This window comes from Symphalangus syndactylus, chromosome 2 (genome assembly GCF_028878055.3).
Source record: "Symphalangus syndactylus isolate Jambi chromosome 2, NHGRI_mSymSyn1-v2.1_pri, whole genome shotgun sequence".
Lineage (NCBI taxonomy): Eukaryota > Metazoa > Chordata > Mammalia > Primates > Hylobatidae > Symphalangus > Symphalangus syndactylus.
Genome location: NC_072424.2, coordinates 24,005,962 through 24,031,695, shown reverse-complemented (window position 1 = coordinate 24,031,695; position 25,734 = coordinate 24,005,962). Strand labels below are relative to the sequence as shown.

Genomic DNA, 25,734 nt, shown 5'->3' with positions numbered 1-25,734 from the left:
GGCCAGTCTCACACTAAGAACCCACTCTGTGCAGTGTGCCCTGGGAGATTTAGAATGTGGGACACAGTCCTTGCCCTAAGAAAGTCACAGGGAATGGGATGTGGAGGCTAACAGCATGGGATCTGAAGAGGGCAGACCTGCAGAATTCTAGCTCTGCTGCTCACTGGCTGAGTGATTGGGCATGTTTGATTAGACTCTGAGCTTTGGTTTCCTACCTGTATAGTGGAGCTACAATTGTCTACTTTGAAAGGCTCTCATGAGCAATATAGTTATGCCAAGCTAGGGTGCCTGGCGCTCAGCACAGAGATCTCACTACAGTTCAACTGAAGAGCAGAAACCCACACAGCTAGCAGTTTGAGGCAACACTTGCTAAGTACTGAACTTGAGGTTCGACTAGAGGCATGCAAAGAATTACATGCAGGTTGGGCTGGGCCCATTAAGACAGGCTCATAGAAAGGGTGTGAACTTGGGCTTGTCTTTAATTTGGAACAAATGGAGCCCATGGGAAATTCACATGGGTAACTCCAAAGAGCTGATGGGTAGCTGTTTTTAAAGATTCAACATTGATCATTACTTCCTTTCCCTGGGGCCAGGTCCTCTCTGCTCCACCACCTCCTTGAAGAGTTGAGCATCGTAAAGAAGAAATACCTTTGATAAAGCTGCCTGGGAGGGAGCGAGCGTGGTATGTCCTGGGAACTTGCAGTGGTTTGGCAAGATCTGAAGGCAGGGTGCTGGGGGAGAGGCAGCTGAGCAGTGGGTGAGGCGAGATCCTTCCACTCCCAGCAAAGGCGGTGTGAGATTCGCTGACTAAAGTCTAGCAACTGAAGTGAGGCAGGGGTCAACTTCCATTGGAGAGGTGGCCACCAGAGCCAAATCCCACAGAGTTCATAAGGACTGGAGACGACCCCTAGCTACGGTAATTATGGACCACAGCAGGGATGCTCTCCCACGGGTGGAGGCAGAGGTGAGTAGAACACAGACCTTGAGCTGAGGTCTCCCGGCCTGTTTTCCATGGTGGTGAACTAAACATGCCAACTGTCTTGAAGACAACCTGTATCCCGCTTCCAGGGGAGGGTCATGTGAATGCCCCAGTGTGACTGGGTCCTGGGCAGGCTCAGCAGACACAGAGCAGAAGTAAGGCTATCGTTGGAGTGGGCCATCTTGGACATACATCCTTGTACTTTCTGGCAAGCCTAAAATCTTGGCAGTGATGATAACAAGGAAGTTAACATCTACAATTTCTTCATGTAAAGTTTGATCATGCAGGGGATGCCCAAAATTGGAAGGATGCTTTTCTCCTACTGCATTCTAGCTTCTTACCAAAAAGTGGCCCACATGCACAGTGGCTCAGAAGCTTCAAACCTCCTCAAATCCCCAGCTTTGTCGAAATGATGGGACTATCCTTGCTGTGTCACAAACTAAATCAAACACCCACGACACAGCACAGTGTAATGGCTCTACTAAACATTTCTTTCCTTTGGACAGCTTGGTCAATATGGTCTGGGTTATTGGACACACAGTCCTGGAATATCCTGTTGTTATTTGTTGCATTTTTCCACCTGCATGATAAAAATGCATTCCCACAGCGTTGGGTTCATTCTGATTTTGTTTTTGGTTATTAGAAGTTGCGTTGGTGCTTTTTAAAATGAGATAGACCTTCAAAGGGAGCCAGGGAACGAGAAATGAAACACAGGTATGGAGGCGTCTATGAATAAAGCACACAACTTTATTCACGAAGTTGTGAGTATGACAGTGATGCAGAGTATATGACAAAGGAGTGCAGTGAGTGCTGCTGGCAACAGGAGCGGGGAGCAGGTCGGGATCACAGGCACAGCAGCGCGGAGCTGGCAGGACCACCTCCTCCTCTGCACACAAGCACATGGCACTTAGCGCGCCAACACACACCTGCTCAGTTTCACAGGGAACACGACACAGCTTTTCAAAAGGAATTCTTCTAAACATTTGCTTTCATATTTCCAAAAGGGGAGGGAGGGCAGGAAGAACCATACGCCTTCCAACATTTGAAAAAATTCCATAAACCCAACTTAAAATGAAAGAACTCAGAGAGCTTCAATGCAGAGTCATCAGCAACTCACAGGAACCACACACATCATTGGACAAGTCTGTACATAAAACCCCAAAAGAACATCAGTTTTGTGGACAATGGTTTCCTCTGCTGTAAAGAAACGTATGCATATATGATCAGTAAGCAGCTCACATCTTTCTGAATGTCAACGTCTATAGGATTGTCTCTGTCCACCTTTGGTCAATGGGTTCAGGAAGTGACTCATGGGAACTGCATTCTTAGGAAAAACACTTTTGGGAATAATTTTATTGAATAACAACCACCACTCAATTACACTAAGCTTCAGAAATTGTTGGATTTGTTTAATTTTGCTGTGTACATACACATTGTTTAGAAAGTTTCTTTTGGCTTAAACTGACCATTTCCCCCCTTCTTTTTGAGTTTTCCATGATTAAACTTGCCCAAATAAAAACATAACAATCCATATGCAAAGCATATCTGCCACCACCTCCCACTGCTTCCTGGGCAGCAAATGGAAAAATAAAGTGATTAAAAAAAATGTCAAAGTGAAGGTTTCTCTTTCTCCTATCACAACATAGTTGGGTAGTTCCCTTAAAGTACATCATTGCTATAAGTTGGTATCACTGCAAATCTCAAGTCCCAAATAATCTCTTTTTCTGGATAGAAAGTTATTCAAAAGGGAGCACAAAAGAGCAAGCTTTGGGGCATACTGACAAACACTTCATTGGTTAGAAGAGAATAATTTTAAAAATCAAATAAAATTGAGGCTGGCATAAGACGTACAGATTAAATACAGATTAAATAGCTACCAGAAACACAGAAGAGGTGGTTAATAAAAACTGAGATTGCTTCAGAGGACACAGAGGGGTTGATGAGACAGTCCATTTTCCTTCCACCGTCTTCCATGAGAGTCAGGAAAAGGGTTCTATGAGCACCCAACCTGGAGCAATCACCTGTCTCTTCCATATACAGGAGGATGCTAAGACCCAGTTAGCTTTAAATGGTTTTCAGAAAGACTTACCTAGTCAAAAGTGGTTAATTTGAATTTTTCAAACTTGCAAAAGCATATACATTTGATGTCATCATCTGAGAAGCAATTCTTAGAAAAAAATGTTTGCTTCAATGTCTAAAGAAATCCAGTGAAAGTTTTAGAAACATTACCAGCTAGACGCCTCTGAGTTAGAGTTGATTGATATACTGGATTGGGATGGAGAGGATGAGAACTGAAAAAGAACTGCTCCAGCCTCTGCCTCAGAAGAGGAAACTCAGCTTGGAGATGACAGAATTGGGTAGCGGCGTAGATGCTAGAGCCCATGACAGATAGAAAACTACCCCCATTTTAAAAAAAAAACAAAACTCATTAACTCCATCTCTTTGAGGTTTCGGAGAACAGGCAGTTTATGTGAAGTTACTGAATACGTCATATTAAGAACATTTCATAACTAACCCCAAACCAAAATGTAGACGCATAGCTAGCTGTGCAAGTTTCCCAATGCTCTTCCTATCTCCTAATAAGTCATACAGAAAGACTATGTGATAGCCTGGATTTTCTTGAAGACATTTTAAAAGAACTGATTTTCCTATCATCAGAGGCCCCTTTTACTTCATGCCATCAGTATGCACTTAAGATTCCCAAGGAAGTCAAATGTTCCAAAATGTAGCCCTTTACATAGGCACCAGGGAAGCCTACCATCTATAATCCCCTTCCTAGGGGGAACAAGCTCCACCAGTGTGAGTGTGTTAATAACTGGAATTTTCATGTGTAGTACAGGGTGGGGTGAAAGCAGACCAATACCCATCTTGCGTGCTGTGACTTGGACGTTTTGAAGATAAGCATGCTGAGCCCGGTTTAACCAAATGGACAGGCATTCTAGCCCACACATTCGATCTGGCAGTTAGCAGGAACCAGGTTGCCCCATGACCCATCCCTCCAGCTGGAGCCTTCTGCTGGGAAATGGAGTAGGGGGCCCACTCTGCATTATGGTTTCCAATGACCCCTCCCCAGAGCAGAGCACTACTCTGCTTGCAGATAGGAAGCTACTGGTGCTTTCTGGCAATGCATTTCTGCAAGATGTAGTTTAAATGAACTCATATGGTACTTGACATGGAAAGAAAGTTTTTTTCTTCTCAAGTTGGATGCAGAACTGAGTTTAAAAGATACAAGGAAAGCAGGGTTTCATTAGTGGGAGCTGATTTAGGGTTCAGTTCTTTATCACTGCAATCTTAGGCAGGCCCCTTAACTCCTAGTCTCTATAAAATAAGGAAGGGGGTTGTCCCAGTTTTCAGTCTAATGTCCCCATTCTATGACAGACTCATGTCTTCTTTATGTAGACCAAGGAAGAGGCATTTTAGCAAAATCACCTGATTATGCCCATGTTTCCTAAATACCTTGATTTTTCTTATATTGATGTTTGATCTGCACATGTCTGGGTGATAATTCATTAATCAATGTAAAACATGGGGACCCTTTATTAGCTCCATAATGAAAAAGTCTCTCCACCAGCCAAGTGCTGGGACACATGTGGCCACCATTGTTATTGACAGGTAAGGAAACATTGGAAATGCACCATCCTCTCCATCCCCACACTTTCCAGAGTAAAGCAAGGACGAGGACACCCAGGCATTGTGCCAAGGCTGCCATTGCAGGAGGGCACAGAGAGAGGATGGGAGAGAAAAAGCATGGAATAAGCAAGAGGCCACTGAGACACCAAAGGCTAAACTGCAAACTGCAGTGTGGCTTCCAACCAAGCAAGAGCTGGTCTCATCTGCTCACGGCCACCCTGTCACAGCCATTTGCTAAATATGTTAGTAGATCCAACACACGCACACGCGCGCGCGCACACACACACACACACACACACAAGAGAATAGTCCTCAAACATTCAGTGCATAGCAATGGAAGGCTAGGACAATTTAGATTCCTTAGTTAAGAGCACAGGAGGATGCTATAAAACAGTGACTGTTCATTCCAGCCCCCAAATGACAGCAGTGAGCCACGTGTCAGAGGCTACAACACAGACTCAGAAACTATTCTACTCGCTTTTTTACCCCTGGTGTCAGAGAAGACAGCTTGTAATCCTAATATTTGGTGCCAGCAGGAAGCACTTCAGAGCTTTTGTTCTTAGTGGCATATGAAGGTAAATTCAAATGTTTTCTTCTTTGGCTTTAAAACAGAGCTTAAATTCTTAAGCACAGCCCCAAAGGATGATAACAAAGTGGCTTACCCTCCTGGGTGTGGAGTTACATAAACTCTCTCTCATCTAGCTCACGTCGGGAATCATGATGTGGTTTCATACGCACGCACGTGTTGGGGAAACCCTAGGCTCAAATTCAAATCTAGTGTTGCAGAGTCTGAGGGACTCTCGTGAGATGCTCTGACCTCCACATCCCACCTCATCCTTCCTCTGTGGTTCCCAGTCTGATCCTGCCACTAGCTACATTAGCGCCAACACCTTTCCATGAAGGAAGTGATGTTGGGGGCGCAGTTTAGCCTCACTCTTGATCTTTAAGTCACACACACTCGGTGAAAATGTCTTTAGAAGCTGCAACACAGTGGGACAAACATTCAAGCAGAAATTAAAAGCACATGCACGCTCACAAAATTACTCCGGGTGAGTGAAACCAACACGTGCACACACACCCATGAATTCGACAGAGCTGGGCAAGAATAAAGCTGAAAAGGCCAAATTAAATCCGTTTGAAGGAGTCTACTTTGGAGTTGCAGAGATTTAAAAGAGAAAAACATGTCTTTCCTTAGCCTATTATTGAAAGAAACCTTAAAAACCAACAACAGCATGGGCTTGATCTGATTCATAGGATGCCAGAGAGACAGCAGAGGATAATGACTGGAAGAACTAGAGTCAGTAGGACATGGGACTTGTTTTTGTTTTTGGTTTTTTGGGTTTTTTTGGCCATGAGTGATATGGCCCCTACGCAAAATCACCTAATGGCATGCCACCGGGCCAATCTGTCCTAGGCGGGGAGCAGGAACCAGACCTGCTATGGGAAGCAGAAAGAGTTAAGGGAAGGTTCCCTTTCATTCCTGTTCCTTCTCTTTTGCTTTTGAACAGTTTTTAAATATACTAATAGCTAAGTCATTTGCCAACCAGGTCCCGGTGAACAGTAGAGAACAAGGAGCTTGTTAAGAATTAATTTTGCTGTTATTCACCCCATTCAAACAGAGCTGCCCTGTTCCCTGATGGAGTTCCATTCCTGCCAGGGCACAGGTGAGTAACACGAAGCCATTCAAGAAAGGCGGGTGTGAAATCACTGCCACCCCATGGACAGACCCCTCACTCTTCCTTCTTAGCCGCAGAGCTATATAATAAATTTATTTATACTTTGAAATTATGATAACCGATTTTTGCCATGCGGCATCCTAAGGGCACTTGCTGGCTCTTATCCGGACAGTCAGCACTGTTGTTGGACAACAGATAAAGGGAAAAAAGAAGAAGAAAAGAACGCAGCTCCTGCTGTATACATAAGGTAAGGTGAAAAGGTCACATGTGGACACTACTCTGTGTTTCAGAACATAGAAATCTCTACGCCATGCTTCTTGGCAAGTGTTACTGCTGGCTGGCCCAGCATTTGACTCATGGGTGTTTTAACCAGACTTTCTCTTTTCGGTGTTGCTGAGCGACGGTAGTTTGCAAATTCTCCAATCAAGTTTGGGCCTCAATATGACATCCTATGGGGCACCGCCACTGTCAGTCCTTTCTCTAATTGCCATTCATGAGTGGGACTTAGAAGAGTTTTGCTTTTTTCTTCATGTCGTTGCGTCTCCAAAGAGGTAACTTGTCAAACTCCTGTATGGACATTCCAAAGATTTCCCGAAACACTTCAGGGGCTAAGTGGCGCTGGGAAGAGGAAGAAAAAAAGAGCAGCTGTCAGTCCTGATGGCCACACAAATGGCCTTGAGCGTTGCTCTATAGTTTATACAGAGTCGTTCTGAAGAACAAGGCAGGAGGACGGGAGAGCAGCCGATCTTTAATGCTTGTGACATCAGTATTCCTTACCTGGTTGGGCCAGGTGAGGAGCCCTTCCCATCAGATAAAAGAGCTGGCAGAGTATTAATGGGAATTATAGTAATAACACTGACTGGTGATGGGACACAGAGAGGTGATTTATTACATTGGAGACAACTCCATTCCAGGTCCTCGGAACACTGAGAAGATGCAGGGAAAATGGACTACCGCAATAGAAAGCCAAAGAAAATGACCTCCAGCATGGTCCCTGGGGAGCCCCAGGGCTTCCTCCTGGCTGAGGAATAGGAGGTAAGGTCGATGTCTGTTCTACTGAGAAGACTTCCCGTCAGTCATTCCCCCCTAGAAAAGTTCCGCCAAGATCCTGGAGCCTTTATTCTCTGTACCTCTATGCCAAGGTACTGCCTTTTGTCAGGAAAAAGTAATCATTCTTTCTGAGACTGGCAGCCAGGGTTTTTCTTCATTAAAATCATTGGGATGGAAAACTATAATACAAAGATTAGTCTTCCATGTCTAAGGAGATCTTGGGTATGTGTACCCAGATAACCCTTCAACAAGGAATGTGGAAACAGCCAAGAAAGAAACTTGTCCAGTATAAATCAGTATAAATCTCTCTCCTGAGAGCCTTTGCAGCTCCCACAGCCTCCCATGAACTCAACCCCAGCTCAGGGGAAGATAAAGATCTCAGACTATCTCAAGAGAAATAGCGACTCCCATTCCGAATCACCAGCCATAATTATGGCAACATCAAGTGACTGAAATCATTCTGTGTCTCCTGGGTCATTCTTTTTTTTCTTTTCTTTTTTTTTTTTTTTTTTTTTTGAGACGGAGTTGGGCTCTGTTGCCCAAGCTGGAGTACAGTGGTGTGATCTCAGCTCATTGCAATCTCCACCTCCTGGATTCAAGCGATTCTCCTGCCTCAGCCTCCCAAGTAGCTGGGACTACAGGTGCCTGCCACCATGCCCCATGAATTTTTGTATTTTTAGTAGAGACAGGGTTTCACTGTGTTGGCCAGGCTGGTCTTGAACTCCTGACCTCAAGTGATCTGCCCACCTCGGCCTCCTAAAGTGTTGGGATTATGGGCGTGAGCCACCATGCCCACCTCCTGGGTCATTCTTCTGGATATTACCAGGCATTTTTATGCTGATCTAAGTGAAAACCTGGATTTTTTTTTTCTCCCAAGTTATTTCTTAGTTCTACCTATGACATGAGGGTGATCTTTTTGATTTTTTTTGTTTTCACTGCAGAAATAAAACATTGCTTAGGGGAGAGTTGGGGGAGTGCATAGGGATCTGCAGTTGGGACTGGATTTTTCTGTTTTGTTTTACCTCCAGCCTGGTTCTGTCCACCTCTCTTAGGATTTTGTTTCGCCCTCTGTTGGTCACCATGAGCATTTCATATGGAAATATCTGAGAAGAAAGAAAACACCTCTTCTAGAACACCACAGTCCATTTTATTAACAAGCAGAATCCACCTAAACTCTAGTAGTCCCAAGATAGAGCTTCCAAGAGACTGTCATGACAGAATCCGAGTGATGGGTTTTCCTTCTGCAAGGCCAGAGGAAGCTCCAGTTTCCAGGGGACAGGGACAGAATCTTAGACATTCTCAACTCTCCACCAGCATCTCAGGTAGCACTGAGCCTCAGCGGGGGCTTTGTTGAGTGGCAGAACACTAACTTAATATGTATTGGGATGAAGGTAAACAGAAGATTATGGAAATTACAGATACGTGTGGTTTTTTGTTTGTTTGTTTGTTTGTTTGTTTTGAGACAGGGTCTTGCTCTGTTGCCCAGGCTGGATGCAATGGTGTGATCACAGCTCACTGCAGCCTCAACCTATCAGGCCCAGGTGATCCTCCTATCTTAGCCTCCCGAGTAGCTGGGACTATAGGCACATGTCTTCACGCCCAGCAATTTTTTTGATAGTTTTAGTAGAGATGGGATTTTGCCATGTTGCTCAGGCTGGTCTTGAATTCCTGAACTCAAGCAATCTACCCGCCTTGGCCTTCCAAAGTGCTGGGATTACAGGTGTGAGCCACTGTGCCCAGCCAACGTGTTACCTTTTATATGATGCTGTTATAGGGCAGGGTGCATTTGTGCTGGGGTTAACAATCTTGTCCCATGACTAGCTGATGAATCTATGGGGCCAGGCAGGCCCAGAAGCAGTGCTCTGGCAACTGCCATATTGAAATAAGCCCTGGTTATGGTCACCAGGGAGCATGAGCCCTTGGACAACTCTGAAGGTACAGGGTGCTCTGGAGCTAGGGTGGCCAGGCACCCCAGTGTGCCCAGGACTGAGGTTCTTGAAATGCAGGGCTTTCAGTGGTGAAACAGGGAATGTTCTGGCAAACTTGGATATGTTGGTCACCCTACATGGTGAGTCTGCAGCCACTCCACTCAGTACTGGATATGCTCTGTAATGCACATGGCAGAGGCCAAGGGAATACCTCGGTCATAGGCAGAGAGGGACTGGCACCTCACTGTAAACACACAGCATCATGCCCAGTAAGGGTTTAACCTGCTGACCTGATGTGGGCAAAACAGCAGAATGGCAAGGTGCATATTCATGACATGGCTCACCTGAACACACCAGCCTATAACACTTTGAGAATGATGAAAAGATAGAACATCGAATCTGTTTAGGGTTACGCCATTCCCATATGAGAGGAAAAAGAACAGCTGCACTTGCCTTTGGTTCCAACATGTTGGGCATAGACACTCCTCTGTCCATTCTCATTGCAGGCATGTGGCCATCTGGGAGCGTCTGCAACAGAAATGCCAGTTCCAGGTGAGGCATGAAATAGTCTAGGGAACTGAAGGGAGTACTCTTGGGCTCCCAACTCCCTGTGGGTCTCCCATCCTAACCACTATTTCATTTGTGTCATCTAAATGACCATGTATTTTTCAAAATGAGATCCTTGCTGTATAAGAACAGGAATACAGCTCTTTTGCAATCAAGTTGGGGAGAGATCTTGGCTTAATGGTTATGGACAAATTCCTGAATTAGGCTCCATGAATGAAAGTATATAGCACATTTAAAAGATGCTTAAGTCTATTATTGTTAGTTTCTTATCTTTAATCTTGATTTTCTCTGCATTTTTCCTCTTTTCTTATTCTCCATCACATTTCTTGCTTTTTGTTTTTTTGTTTGTTTGTTTGTTTTTTTAACAAGATTTAGGTTCTAGTGAGAAAGGAATGTCATGAGGGCAAACTGCTCTCTCCTATTGGCTAAGACATCAGTGTCTTTTCATTTGAGAACACGCAGGAAAAGGGTGGCCTAAAGTACTGAGAGATTATAATTGAAAGAAGAAAAACTGTATATGAGCAGACCCTTGATGCTGGTCCACTTCCACCCCAGAGAGGACTCTCCAAGGCCAAACAAAGAGAGACCCCCTACACCTGGCCTGGTTCATGCAGTGTCCCCAAGGCCTGCAGGGACAGCTTGACCCAGGCACCAGGCATGCCTGCTCTTCACGGCTATAGAGTAATGACCAGACAGATCAATCACAACAAGCATCTTCTCAACAGAAACTGTTGCCTTGGAGCCAGCAGTCTGGGTTGGAACATGGCTGTTCTGCTGGTGTGGCCAATTCAAGAAAGACAAAGTGTTCCATACCTGGTAATCTGAAAAGAAAAGGAAAAGAAAATATCATGAGGGAAAGACCATGGAAAAAGAAGGAACCATTCATAGACTATGTTATATTGAGATTCCCAACATATTCTCCCTATAAACCATGTTCTTTTTCTGCTCCCAGACTCTGCACATGTTATCCCATCAGCCTCCCTAAAGCCAAGAAATGCCTGCTCCAGTGTTAGTTAACAGTTAAAACATCATTTTCCCCTGGAAGCTTTCACTGACAACCTAAAGGTACTTACTGCTTCCTTCTCTCTGCATCTCTGATCACAATGTTCATCACACAGACCTTCTTTCTTTCTGCCATATGCATTTTGAGGGCAGGGGCCATGTCTCACTTATTGTTGTACCTCCAGTTACTTTTTTTTTTTTTTAAGAGACAGTCTTGCTCTGTCACCCAGGCTGGAGTGCAGTGGTATGAACATAGCTCACTGCAGCCTTGAACTCCTGGGCTTTAAAGCAATCCTCCTGCCTCAGCCTCCCAAGTAGCTGGGACTACAGGCATGTGCCACCAGCTAATTATTATAATGTGTTGTTGTTGTTGGAAGAGACAGGCCTCACTTTGTTGCCCAAGCTAGTCTAGAACTCCTGGCTTCAAGTAATCCTTCCGCCTTAGCCTCCCAAAGTGTTGGGATTGCAGGCATGAGCCACTGTGCCTGGCATCTAGATTTCTGATAGAGTATTCAGCACATAGTATGATCAATGAATAAATTCTCACAAACTCACTTCTTATAGTTTGATTTCATTAGATATTCTTTGAAATTATGTAAATAATTGCCCTATTAGCTCACAGAAGACAGATGTGATCCTACTCTAAGGATGCAATACAGCATGAACACAGCCAATATACTTGACTCTCATGAACCTCAGCCTCGAGGGAAGACGTGGCCACGCTCAGCCTGGCCACGGGAGCCTCACCTCGCACTCCCCCGCTGACATCCCCATAGCTGTTATACTGAGCGAAGTCGGTAGAAACAGGCTGAAATGAGGAAAAACAATTATTAGGAATCTCCATAGTGATTGTTTTAGAGTCAGGTGAAAAGGAAGAAAGGGTTTACAAAATCCTAGGAATTCTTCCCAGGCTAAATGCCAGACCTTCATTTTTTTTTTTTTCCCTATGATTCTTCTACTGCTATGCCATCTCTTTGTCTTTTTTAGTGTACTAATGCCGCCACTCAGCAGGCTCTCGGTAAGCAGGGATCTCTTGCTGATAAAAAAAAAATGCATTTTCCTACATAGTTACATAATTGCATTTGTTCCATCTTTTGTGAGGAGGATGGTTATAACACACATTCTTATATCTTTTTACAGTAAAGATAATGGTTCAAGTAATTACTTTTTGTTTCATTGTAAAAAATATTTGCCATACAGTTTTGCAATTTAGTTTTCCCATAATCATACACAGGCCATTCTTTTATCTAAAGTTAATTTCTCCTTCTCTCAATAGAAACATTTTATTTTGCCTGTAACTCAAATTAATTTACCAGGCAACAAGGGAGGTTAAAATTTTCATTATGTTCCAACACTGAGATCAAGAGTTGGATGTATTCAGGCAATGTGTCAACACTTCAACCAGGGCCGAGGTGGGAGTAAAGGCAGAAACAATGAATCGGGGAGAAATCTTACCCGGTGAAGCCCATTTCTTCCATAGCCAGGGAGCGATGCGGTTTTAGATGATGGAATATGCGAAGCTGAGTAAGAAAAAAGTAAAAAACCAATTGTTAGGAAATCAGAAGGTCCAATCCTTTAATGAAATTGGCAGTATCTTCTGCCTCACAGGATAGAAATACCAAAAAAATTCAAATCATATTGGGCTCAAATGTTCAAAAATATGCCACCATATTTGCAAGGAGTGGGTGGACAGTGATATGACTGAGGAGGGAAGGGAAAGAAGTCCACGCGGTTGAGTGGGGGCTAAAGCTGGCTGTGCTTCCTATAGCTCTGGCACAGAGCTAAGTGTTCAGCATGCTTTATTTCTTTGAATCTTCAATACAACCCTAATAACACTATGATTATTAGTTCCATATTACAGAAGGAGAAATAGGGGCTAAGAAAAATATCCTGCCAACAGTTACTAAGCTTCTAAACAGCTGAGCAAGGATGTAAATCAGGGATATCTGAATACATTAGCCCATGCCCCAGTTGATAAGGTAGCAGTAACTGAACTGCAAGCAAGCCAACCCTGTGTGTTATCAAGATCTATCAGCCGTCTACAGTTGGACTCCTGGGAGGCCTGATACAGGATATCTGTCAATGATATGGAAGCCTGATAGGTTGCTGGGCTTGAGAGGGAGCAACCCTGGGCTTGAATTCTGGTTCTGCAACTTAGTACCTCTGTATCTCTGGACATGGTGTTTAATCTTTCTGAAGTCCTCATTTCTTCATCTATGTAGGTACAATGTTATACATTCTTATAGAGCAGAATCTCAGAATTAGAAGGAACTCTAAAGATTTGTAAACCACCGAATCTAAGATCAATGCCAGTGAGGCATCTATGAAAGGTAGCGGGAATTCCAGGTAAGGGTGTGGGCTCCAGGATTATAATATGTGGACTTCTAAATCCTAGTCTTGCTAGCTATTGGCAGTATGACACTGGGTATGTTAACTCAATTTCTATACCCGTCTCCTGATTTCTAAAATAGAGATGAAAATGCTGCAGTTGCTAATAACAACCACATCTACTTCATTGGCAGGTTGTGAACATTAAATAAAATGTTTAGCAAAAGTGCTTGCATGGAGTGAACATTAAATGCATTTTTTTTTTTTTTTTTTTGAGACGGAGTCTCACTCTCACCCAGGCTGGAGTGCAGTGGTGCGATCTTGGCTCACTGCAAGCTCGGCCTTCTGGGTTCACACCATTCTCCTGCCTCAGCCTCCCGAGTAGCTGGGACTACAGGCGTCCACCACCACACCTGGCTGATTTTTTTGTAATTTTTAGTAGAGATGGGGTTTCACCGTGTTAGCCAGGATGGTCTCGATCTCCTGACCTTGTGATTTGCCCAGCTTGGTCTCCCCATTAAATGCATTTTTAAATGAACTCTTAGAGGAGAAAATTATGCTCTAGCTCAGAATATGAGAGGAGAAATCTTGTGGGTTGAGAGAGAATTGGCTTATGACAAATAGATACAGGGTAAAATACACTGATAGACTATTTCAGCCCAGTATATAAGTCATCTTCTTCAAAAGTATCAAAAACATTGTTCATCCTCAGTTGTTGTATTGAAGATTTTCGTTTTGTTTTGTTTTTGCAATGGCGTGATCTCAGCTCACTGCAACCTCCACCTCCCAGGTTCAATTGATTCTCCTGCCTCAGCCTCCCGAGTAGCTGGGATTACAGGAGCCCACCACCACGCCTGGCTAATTTCTGTATTCTTAGTATAGACGGGGTTTCGCCATGTTGGCCAGGCTGGTCTCGAACTCCTGACCTCAGGTGATGCGCCTGCCTTGGCCTCCCAAAGTGCTGGGATTACAGGCATGAGCCACCGCACCCAGCCTCTATTGAAGATATGAATGTAAAATCATAATGCTTAGAAAATGTCTTATTCATGTTATCTAAAAAAAAAAAAAAAAGCATCATGTTTTTTAGAGGATTTCCTTTTGCTGCTTCCCTTGGAGATGAGTGTTCTAGAAGACAAACCTAGTACATGGGGATTGGCCTTCATGGATTTTGAGAACCTCTAAGGGTTCACCCATTTCCAGAAGAAAGGAAACTCACACATTCATGGAAGACCCATGACATGCTTATGAACTCAGTTGACATGGAGTGGGTTTCCCACACTTCCTTTCCCGTGGAATACTCTGTAGGTTCCACCACAAGTGAACAGTCAAGGCAGGTTCCTTACAGGCAGGTGGCTGGCTCTCGAATCAGGGAAGGTTGGGCTGCTCACCTGAGTTGATGGGCGAATCATAGCGACTGGCTAACAGAGATGACCTTTCCCGGCTCTCTTTCTCCATCTCTTCTTTCAATATCAACTGTCCCAGGCCTGAGTTAAGCTATTCACAGAAAAAAAGAAAAAAAAAAAAAATGAAAGCAAAGCTTGCAATTACTTTCATGGAGCTGCAGTTTCTTTGTAGCAGATCCCACAAGAAGTTCCTCTTGCTGGAGGGCCTGAATGCCTGCGGCCCCAGAGCCTGGTAGTTCCTGAAGAGGTAGGTCAACTTTGGGACCCTAAACGCTCTTAGCCCTTTCAGTTTCAAAGCTCCATTTCCCTAAGTCAGGCTCTACGTTAGAAGAACGTTTTCCTTCCTCTGCTTTCCCTAAAGAGCCAGGAGACCTCAGAAGGCATGTGTGAGTGCGTGTGGATTTTTTATGTGGGAAGGGAAGACTGGGGATGGTATCCTTTAAAAAGAAATTGCCTTGATTTGTTTAAAAACAAGAAATAAAGGTAATACATGCTAATTTTACAGATTTTGGAATATCTAGAAAAAAGAAGAGTAACCCATAATATGTCACTCAGAAATAACACTATCTTTTGATGTGTATCTATCTAGTATTTTTGTATACACACATATAAAACTGAGATCATACTATAAATGCAACTTTGTATCCTTTGACTAATATCATGTGCATTTCCTATATGCTTAGAAAACATCATTTGAAAGGATTCAGCAGCCTCTTGATTGATAACAGACTGTCATTCTGGGCTGCTGCAGGCCCTTGCTACAGGAAGGAGGGTATGAAGAGGACCCCTTCATGGTGGCCGCTCCTTTCATTCCTTTTCTCCTGGCCCATATCCTGGGAAGACTTGGAGAAATGTTCAATCCCATAATCATTCCTTCAGTAGAACTGCATGAGGGAAGGAAGGTGTGGCACTACCTGGGTGGATACCATCTTGCTCTGCCTGGCCCTCCAGCAGCCTTTCAACACATGCACTGCACACACGCCCCCATGTGGCCTCTCTTTCCTTCCCACAAAACCCCAAACCTTCCACGCCCCTCTGACCTCCAGCATCAATGCGGTCTCCTCTAAAGCCCAGCACGTATTCTGCCATATTCTAGTTACTATTAACAGACACCTGCCTTGCCTTGCCTGCCAGACTTCAAGCCCCTTGAAGACTGGGACCACCTCTTGCCTATCTAGATGGTTTATACATAGTAGTCACTCAAAAAATATAGATCTTATGTAACTAGCATTGAAGACAGCAGCAAGGTAGTTTAAGGACAAACCTTCATTAATTGCTCTTCTTGAAGCTGCCGGCGTCTCAGAAGTTCCTCATCATCTTCCTCTCTGCCACTAGATCTGCGTCTCATGTCAGGTCCTAATTCCACAGCAAAGACAACTTCTCACATCAGCCCCAAGACAAGGGAATCTTAACGGGCTAGTCCATCTGTGTTCAATTTGTTAGGCTGGCAAGGTCAGCAGTGGTCTTTAACACTTTTAAGTAAACAACACAAGAGAAAAAAAAGTGCCTGCCACCAACTCAGCACTACTGGCTGGTTTCCCAAGAAAATGGCCCTGTGTGACAAGCCAGGTCAATGTGTAATGCAAGGAAGGCCTGAATTTAGGCCACCCTGCTCAATTAGAACTGGGTTTGCCATTGCAACTTAGTCTAAGTCCACTGGTCAGAGATCACTTTAGTAAATGGGAAGGGCATCTCCAGTTGTTATTTTGATGTCTTTGAAGTCAATTTCCTTTTTCCTTTCTTTTTTGAGACAAGGTTTCACTCTGTTGCCCAGGCTGCAGTACAGTGATGCAATCATGGCTCACTGCAGCCTCCACCTCCAGGCTCAAGCAATCCTCCCACCTCACCCACCTGGGTAGCTGCGACCACAGGTGCATGCCACCACATCCTACTGATTTTTAAATATTTTTTATAGAGACAAGGTCTCACTATATTGTCCAGGCTGATCTCAAACTCCAGGGCTCAACTAATCCTCCTGCCTTGGCCTCCAAAAATGCTGGGATTACAGGCGTGAGCCACCATGCCCAGCCTCAATTTTCAAACAGAAAGAAATGCAAATTTATCTACATACCAACAGATAGGTAAGATAGTCATTGTTTTGTGACATGTGTTTAAACCTTGTAGTTTTCTCTTTTTCTGAATATTTAGAATTTCATAATACTATAACTCTGTCTTCTACTCTTAGTAAACTCAATAAAAAGCGTACTTTTACTATTTCTTTCAAGAAATGGGTCTCTAATGTTTTCTTTTTCTCATCCTTTGAAAAATGGTCACAAAAGAGTTTTATACTAATAGGTAAATAAAAAGCATTAATACAGGTACGATTTTACTTGGGAACAATATAGTAAATTGTGTACAATTTTTTAGCTTTCTGGAAAAGGGGAGCAGGGAAAGGAAAGGAGGAATCTGTCTGAATGGTTGGGAGGTTAAGATAATTATTGTTTTCCTAAATTGCTTGGATTAATCTGGCTGTGGGAGGAAACAGGAAAGTTTGCTAATCTAATCAAAATAAACTTTAACTAATAGTCTTAGTTTTCAGCATTTTGATTAATGGACCTGAAATTTTTCCTCCTTTTGGAATCCAAAAGAGCTTTAAACTACTTAGTGATAATAAATTCAACAACAAAAACTTAATTCTCCCTCTTTCCAAAATGTAGCTGCTTTAATGTCCCAGTAAGCAATTTACTAAACTAGCAACCTCAAGGCCTCAAGAACTTCCTGAAGGGCATGGATCGGCATAGAAAAGCTGATGATTGGTTCTTAGTCCTTACAATTATAAATGTCAGTGTGAAGTTTCTCTCTTTGGTTTACACTAATGAAAATCAATAGGCACAAGTTTGCAAGGACTAGACAAATTTCATTAACATAATGCACAGAACACTTGTGAATAATGAACTTAGGAGGTAGATTTTCCTTAAACTCTTTCTATAAACATCAATTGATTTAAAATCCACTTGTATTGCTTGTGAAAGATATTCCAAAAATAACTCGATAAAAAATAGCACAATGAAGATTAGGACATTTTGGAAAATTGAAGGCCTTATAGGTTGTCAACAGAAATGTGGTAAGATCATATATTTTTAAAGCTGACTCACTAAATTTTCAGTATTAGCTTCTGGGTTTGCTAATACTTCTTTTTAGGCCAAGTGGGTTCACTACCGATAATATAGTAAAGACACAGACATAATTGGAAAGCATGAAGCAAAGAATGAAACAGCTGAAATATGACATTTTAGCACAGAATTCATGAAAATGGTAGATGTGAAATCACATAACTTCACAGAAGTAATATTTCAGAACACCCACTACTCTGCAATAGCCCTTTTGCATGATGGACAACGTGATCTCACGAGAAAAATGGAAGTGCTTCAGTGTTAAGATTGGTTGTTAAGAATTATAACTACAACCCAGAAATAGTCTAAAACAAATTTAACTGAAAGAAGTCATGCTTCTACAAACATTCGGTAAATTCACCCACTAGACTCTAATTATACACAACAATGTTCTTGCCATAAGGCTTTGACTCAACTATGTTCAACAGAGTTACTGATTCTGCAGTATTAACTCTGAGAGTCCATGCAAACCATTGGTTTTAGACCAGTTCTGGATCCCAGTGGGTTTGGTTAGAACAAGACTCTGGTGGATGTGTTTTTGTAACTTTTAAGCGTTTTGTACAACAAGTTAATACCATGTTAGTTGTTTTCACTATGCTACGTCTTGGTCTTGGTCATGCTTTTCTTTAAATCTTCATGATAGGATACATTTTCTTGCATGTTTTTAAGTATCTCATCTTGAGCTCTCCTAGCAGTTTGTCCCTTTGACTTAGCCGTGACAGTTGCATACCTACGGCAGCAAATGAGGGGGGACCAGGCCAGTGGTCGGTCTCAATCTTTGGTGTCTCGCTGGGGTCTGGTGCCTGGGCTGCTGGGAACTTGGAAAACTTGATGATATCTTCTGAGGACTTGCTCTGGGCTGCCAAGGCAGCTGCATCTAGATGGGAATCAGGGGTTGCTTAGCTACTGGTCTGTAAGACAATGGTGGTACAACCCCACTAACGTAGTTTTCTTGTTCTCTGGCAAAAGTTTCAGTTCCAGAAAGTTCTATTTATTACCATTATCCATGGCCCAGTCACTCAGAGGTACCTATTGACAAGTCAACTCATTTTCCTTACTTTACATCAGAAGCAAAGCTTCATTCTACATGTGTTCTACATCTGAAAAACCCTATTCTAGAGTGCTGCCCAGCACTAGCTAGATGAGGCTATTTAAACAAAAAAATTAATACAATTAAAATTCTGCTGCTCAGTTTCACTAGCCATATTTCAACTGCTCAGTAGTCACATGTGATTAGTTCCTAGAGTAATTAGTAATCTAAAATTAAAGAGCTAAGTTGAAAGCATGACGCTGTCACTTGACTGTAGTTGTTAATCATTAGAGGGTTGGCTGGCTTTGCATCTTTGGGCAAGAAGCCACAAATATGTTGGTCCAGTTCATTCTTTTATTATTTATTATTATTATATTATTATTATTATTATTATTATTTGAGACAGAGTCTCACTCTGTCGTCCAGGCTGGAGTGCAGTGGCGCAATCTTGGCTCACTGCAAACTCCGTCTCCCGGGTTCAAGGGATTCTCCTGCCTCAGCCTCCCAAGTAGCTGGGATTAAAGGCATGCACCACCATGCCCAGCTGATTTTTGCATTTTTAGTAGAGACAGGGTTTCTCCTGGCCAGGTTGGTCTCGAACTCCTGACCTCAGGTGATCCACCCACCACGGCCTCCCAAAGTGCTGGGATTACAGGAGTGGGCCACCACACCCTGTCTGGTCCACTTCATTCTAATCCTTATATACTAAATACATGTGTCCTTGAGTCCTAGGAGAAATGGAAATTGGAAAATCCACTTTCAGCTTGCAGGAATTTGGCATTGAAACTTATGTTTGCCCTTTCCACTCATTGTTTTGTTCAAAGGTCTGTGCACACAAGTGAGTTATCCAACTTTAAAACAACAAAAAGCCAAACTAGCAGCAATATTAGTTCACAAAGTTCTTATTGGCTATGCTTAGAGGAGGAGTCACAGCTTAGAGCCCCAAATCTAACCTACAAAGATGGAGCAAAACAAACCAGGTTAAATGGACAGTCCCTGATTCTGGCTAATTTTGCAAATCGGCCAGGGATGTCACTAAATATTTCAAAATGTATTTATAATGCCTTAAATAACTTTTTTCTTCTGGGCTTACATATTTTAAAATCTGGAAATAACCTTTTGAATCTTCAGCTCTAAGTCCTCCATTTTTCGAGTAATCTTCTGGGTCTCAATTTGCTTAAATAACTCAACCAAGGTCACTCAATACAAAGGGTAGTCTTTTTTCCCTTCCTTGGAGACAGGGTCTTGCTATGTTGTGCAGGCTGGATTCTAACTCCTGCACTCAAGCAGGTCTCTCATTTCAGCCTCCCAAGTAGCTGAGACTATGGGTGTGGGCCACTGTGCCCAGTTTAGGAGGTAAAGTCTTGGCCAGGCATGAAACAGTGTTTCTCTGAATCTCTAACCTCACGAGAAAAACATTTCAGCTTGGAAAACACTACATCCGAAATCCCCTTCTTAAAGATGGATAAAACATATTAGCATATAAGAAGTTGTCAGAAGTTCTGCATTATGAAGAACAAATGTGACTTTATTTAAATCTAGCCTTTCTCAAATGCATCAGGGCACAGACACCAGTTTTGGGCATAACAACTATTTCTTTGGCATGGAATGGCTGTTTTGCAAAGAGATCCTTTGGAAAGCGCTGCTCTGGCTGGGCTATTTTTAATTAATTACAACAGACTGAAAGACTTCAGTCAAAGTAAATATTATGAAAAGAAGTCAACTAATTCCTTCCAAACAAATAATCTAACATTATCCAATCTCCTTAAATTTTAATTATTTGATTATTTTTGTTCAGAGAGGAGGACCTAAAGACAGTATTTTTTAAAGTCTCTAAGTTGACAAATCAAACTCTGAGAATTTTATTCTTAAATTAAAAACAAAAGGATGACTTCAAACAGTACTTACGCATTAGAATTGGTGAAGTCAGTAGTTAAACATTCACATGTTAATGAGTGTGTGGAAAGACAATAAACCATAAAAAAAAAAACAAAAACAATGTTAACAAACTTAAAAAGCAAGCGTATGGTTTAAAACCTCAAAAAAAAAAAAGATGAGAAAAAAATCATAGCTCTAGAACCATTACAATACATACATTTCTCTTTGTCTTCCTGATTTTGGTCTAAAATTTTTTTCTTGTGCATTTTCAATGTTATTTGATTTTCACGTTGTCCTAATTCTTCTTTTTTTTTTTTTTTTTTTTTTTTTGGCAACAGAGTCTTGTTCTGTGGCCCAGACTGGAGTGCAGTGGTGTGATCTCAGCTCACTGCAATCTCTGCCTCCTGAATTCAAGTGATTCTCCTGCATCAGCCTCCCATGTGGCTGAGATTACAGGTGTGCGCCACCACACCCAGCTAATTTTTTTTGTATTTTTAATAGAGGAGACAGGGTTTCACCATGTTGGTTAGGCTGGTCTCAAACTCCTGACCTCAAATGACCCACCCACCTCAGCCTCCCACAGTGCTGGGATTATAGGCATGAGTCACTGCACCTGGCCTCATGTTCGCCTAATTCTTAAGGACTCGTGAACGTCAGCTGGATTCTAAAGGCAGCCTTCAAATTTCCAGGCACAATCTGTGTAGAATTTTCTGAAATCGCCTGAAGACCAGCTTTGGATATCTTTTCACAAAGATTTATGGTCGATATATCTATAGAGACTTAATAATGGTGGAGGAAAATGTGATTTATGTAAAGTCATGTGAGTTCCTGAGTTAAAAAAAGGAAAACAGAATTATACATCCACGTTAGTGATTCTTAGTTTGCAGGAAGTTCAGAGACAAACTGATCTAACTAACTGGTTTTTACAGAAGAGAAAACTGAAGCACAGAGAAACGACGTCACAGAGCCATTTAGGGAGAAAGTGGGACCAGAGCCTTGACCTCTGTGTTAGCCTGTATCCTGTCCACTCCACTGTGCAGACATCTTCATGCCTAATAAGAAACTGGAGACCTGGTCAGCCAAGTTGATGTAGGCTCAGTAAAATTAGTTTTTCTAAGTGGCTGGTTTTTCACTAGTTTAAATTAGTTTCATCAAAATTATTTTAAAGAGTGACTATACTTGATGGCAAAAAGAAAAAAGTCTTGCTAGGATGTTTGTGAGTTGCTGTGTGACCAGTACTTCCCCCTCTCTAGGAATGGAATGATACATGTTTGATGGGCTCAGAAACAGGTTAGAAGCTTTCTAATCAAGCTAAGTGCTCTCCATCCAGGAAAATCAATTTTACAATATTTACATCTTAGTAGACCAGAAAGGCATAATATGCTGGATGCCCCGGTTTTACTCTCAAAAGCAGCAGCAGGAAAAGCCTTTCAGAGGACAGCAAGGAGAAGTTCAGCTGACTTTGCTATTTAAAAGCTACGTGGAGGAAAGTGGGTTTTACCATGCTGTTTGTAGATGGGTGGTTTTCGGTAAATGTTGATTCCTTGATCTGTGGAAATGAAAAGCAAAGATGTGTGATTATGGGAACCAGTTCAGCAATGGGAAAAACAGATCAACCAAGGGGCAAATCAAACTGAAGATCTTGAACAAAAATAACCCAGAAGGTTAATTTCTGTATTACAAAGATGGAGTTTATTGGAAGAAAAATTATAGAAATGAGTGGCTTACTATAGACAAGTGTTACGGAAGCCTTTGTAATACATCTTAGTAATATAAAGATGTGATTAACTCATGAGCCATTTATTTCAAATACACACTTCATTGAAAGTGGGATTAAAACAGGAAGAAATGCAAGCAGTGGAGGTACTCTTACGGTGAGAAAGACATAACCAGTTTGGGGAAAATGCCCAAATTGCTATTGTCTAGAAATTGAGCCCCCAGTAGATACCAGTGGCTCAATTTACTTTTCAACTAATGAGTGGAACAGTGGAAAGCAATGTAGAAAAATCAAAAGTTTTTTTAAAAAAACATAGAAACTTTTTATGTGCAAGGCTAGCCTGGTGTGCTGATGGGATGTTCAACAAATCCTAATTTATACAGGCCAAATTTTTTTAAAAAAGAATGAATGAATGAAAAAGAAAAGAGATGCTAAACACTATTTATGTATTTATACAAGACCCCATTGGATTATGGAACCATTTTGCTTTAACTATAAATACTCAGGAAATTTCAAAAGGTTTCTGTTTCCCCAGAACCGTGGGCACTGTTTTTTGGTGGGGCATTTTTATCTGAAAAATCCCAAATATAGAACATTAATTTTCAAGATTCAATTACACTTTTTTAGAAAGGACAGTCCCAACTAAGTGATATAAATCTCAGTGAACTTTCCCCTGTTTTATTAGGTAAGTTTAGAAGCAAAAGAAAAAAATGATTATAGATTCTAAATATGTACACTTACATTAACATAGTGGGTAATTTATTAAACTACTTTCAGTAGCTAAACCAAGCAAAAAACAATATACTGCTGGTAGGAATATAATATTATTACCTCTGATGGCTAATCCTGTCCTTACAAAGTGAGCTGATTCTAAACATTAAGATATTATATTAATGGGCTCTGATTATTTCAGTTTCTGATGTCAAATTACTATTTGTATGATGACAGCAAATGCTTGTGACTACTAGAGCAAAGCTTGCAGCACCAAGCCTAAATTGCAAGATATCTTCATGGGCTATGGAGGTGGCTAGTCTGTTATGCGCTGCAGAAAGACCAACCAATTCACCCAATTCTACATCTCTCTGAAAAGTCCTTGGAGAAAGTCTCCACGTTAGAGAAAAACAGGAAATACAAAAGTATTCTCTCAGGTGATACTGTGGTTCAGTCTTTAGGATGAGGAGATAACTAGACTGCCATTGCCATAATTAGTCAACGACAGCAAACCACAGAAAGATATCTCAGAAGGCAATGACAAAAAGGTACAATTAAAATTTTAGTAAAAAACAAAACAACCCAACTGCTTTTACCCATCACCCACACTCTTCAAAAATTATTTTAGAAAACATAAACCTTCAACATAATCCTGGCATTTAACACATAAAACTTTTGAAAGTCCCCCTAGGTCAGATCCTGCAATTTAGGGTTTGTTAACAGTGCATCCCAATTAAAAGAGCATGAGAGATGAGACGAGACGAGGTTACAAGGCTACATTCTACACTGTGACAGGACACCAAGACACAGACTGTGTCAGCTCCTACCTGGAACATGGAAATGTTTAGGGGCCTGAGCGTAAGTTGGAGTTAGAGGGCGGCTGTCTGGCCGGTAAGGGAGAGGGGAGTTCCGGCCGCTGGACGGCTCATTGCCTCCAATGAGAAGAATGGAAAAAACAAAATGAGAGAAGGGAGAGAGAAACAAAGAAAACAAAGCAAGTGTAATAAAAATTCAAAACAACAGACTGGAAGGAGGTTCATCAAAAAGGAGAAACAAACGAAACAAACTCAATTTATCAACTTGACTTGCAAAGGTGATATCAGGTTTAGTTTTCCGTTACAGAGATTTGAACTCAGGTGGAGCTGGGTTAGAAGCAGCTAGCGGTCAGGTGCGTCATTCCAATGGCATGCATTGAAAGCTGTGAGCTCGCAGCAAACTGATTAGATGGAGGGGACATTGGGAGCGATGGAAAGCTGCTTGCTCATGATTCAGGATCCGTTGTCAGGTGGTTAAATCCCAAGCGTGTAAAGAGCGGGCTAGGCAAACCCAAATACAAATCACTCTCAAGCATGATGGCAGCAGCTGGCAATTAGCAGAGGTTTCTCCAATCTGAAGGTTAAGACTTGGAACCAAGTCCTTCCCCTTAGGAATACAAAGTGCCTTCAATTGCAGCGTATGTTTCTGTTTTCTTCACTTTGAAATATATAAGAGTCAGACTCGTGTCAGCCAGGTATTTCGTGACCGTTTACACCTCTCCCCATCTTTCACTTCAAAGATGAGGCTCCATCCAGGCCAATGATTCAATCACTGAAACATTTATTGAACACCTACTATGGCTGGGCACTGAGTACTACTGAGGACAAATAGATGAATGAGATATAGTCCCTGCCCTCAAGAGACTTAGGGGCTATCTAAGGAGACAGACTTAAATACCATATAATGACATGCAATTGTTTACTCTGAGGTATGAGAAAAATGCTATGAGACTCAGATGAAGGTGCCACCAATTCTTCAAGCTAGGTTTGAGCTGGGCATCAAAGAGTAAGCTCACCCGGTGAGAGGGTAGGTGAATGGGAGGGTGGGAAGCCCATATTCCAGAGGGCTGGAATGTCATGAGAAAGGAGGATATGGAAGGGTGCAGACTGGAGGAGCAACAGGACTGGCCACCTTGTCTGGAAGGCATGGTGTTCCTCAAGAGTTGGAGGAGAGAAGAGGGACCAGGCCAGAAAAGAGAGCAAAGGGGTGGCTGCAAAAGCTTTAAGTGCCACCATAGCCACCATCACTCCCTTCTGACCAGGAGAATGGCCAGGATGAACTAATTCAGCTTGTGCAAAATTAGAAAGAGATCTGTAACTGGCCTAAATTGTCCTCCTACCCTATGTCTGGGCAAACATCTTGTCTCAAGAAGACACCAGAAGATGTAAGACTATTAAAGCTCGATAAATTAGTAGTGGTAATTACTTTTACTGTTGAGTTGTAAGAGCTCTTTATATATTCTGGATACAAGTCTTTTATCAGAAATAATATGAATTTGCAAATATTTTCTCCCAGTCTGTAGGTTGTCTTTTCACTTTTTTGGTGGAATTCTTTGAAGCACAAAAGTTTAAAATTTTTGATAAAGTCCAATTTATTTATTAACATTAATAATTTTAAATAAATCATAGATCATCAGAAAACAGAGCTCTGGCCAGTTGCTTCAGGTCAAAGTTTTCTAAATCTATCCAGTCAAGTGTGAAAGATGTCAATTGTTACAGTTTGAATATACATTTAAGAGAATTTTAATGTCTCAGCACGTACATTTTTAAGTAACCAGAGTACAGATCTATACTAAATGGGCAGTTAAGATATTCCAAATATGAGATCTGTGTCTATTACTGAGTCAAATTTAGATTTCTGGCTTTTGGTTATTGGTGTTCTGAAACTTTTGTCTTTTCTTCTCAAG

The 25,734-nt window shown here is 42.0% G+C and overlaps 1 protein-coding gene across 10 annotated transcripts in view; it reads right to left on the bottom strand.

Annotated features, from left to right (window-relative positions):
• Positions 1-1,706: 1,706 nt before the first annotated feature.
• Positions 1,707-25,734, bottom strand: part of ABLIM1 (actin binding LIM protein 1) — a 254,296-nt gene continuing 230,268 nt past the window's right edge. For 2 of the 10 annotated variants that reach the window (XM_055248350.2, XM_055248310.2), the window contains exons 13-23: positions 23,840-23,944; positions 22,086-22,133; positions 18,407-18,547; positions 15,828-15,919; positions 14,549-14,654; positions 12,288-12,352; positions 11,580-11,640; positions 10,644-10,651; positions 9,717-9,791; positions 8,358-8,438; positions 1,707-6,903 (exon numbers count right to left, since the gene is read on the bottom strand). In XM_055248350.2, coding sequence (XP_055104325.1) covers positions 6,790-6,903; positions 8,358-8,438; positions 9,717-9,791; positions 10,644-10,651; positions 11,580-11,640; positions 12,288-12,352; positions 14,549-14,654; positions 15,828-15,919; positions 18,407-18,547; positions 22,086-22,133; positions 23,840-23,944 — 896 coding nt within the window. In that variant the 3' untranslated portion in view covers positions 1,707-6,789. Of the gene's footprint in view, positions 6,904-8,357; positions 8,439-9,716; positions 10,652-11,579; positions 11,641-12,287; positions 12,353-14,548; positions 14,655-15,827; positions 15,920-18,406; positions 18,554-22,085; positions 22,134-23,839; positions 23,945-25,734 lie in introns of those variants that run through there. The other 8 variants (XM_055248359.2, XM_055248319.2, XM_063617555.1 and 5 more) reach the window with 6 other exon arrangements.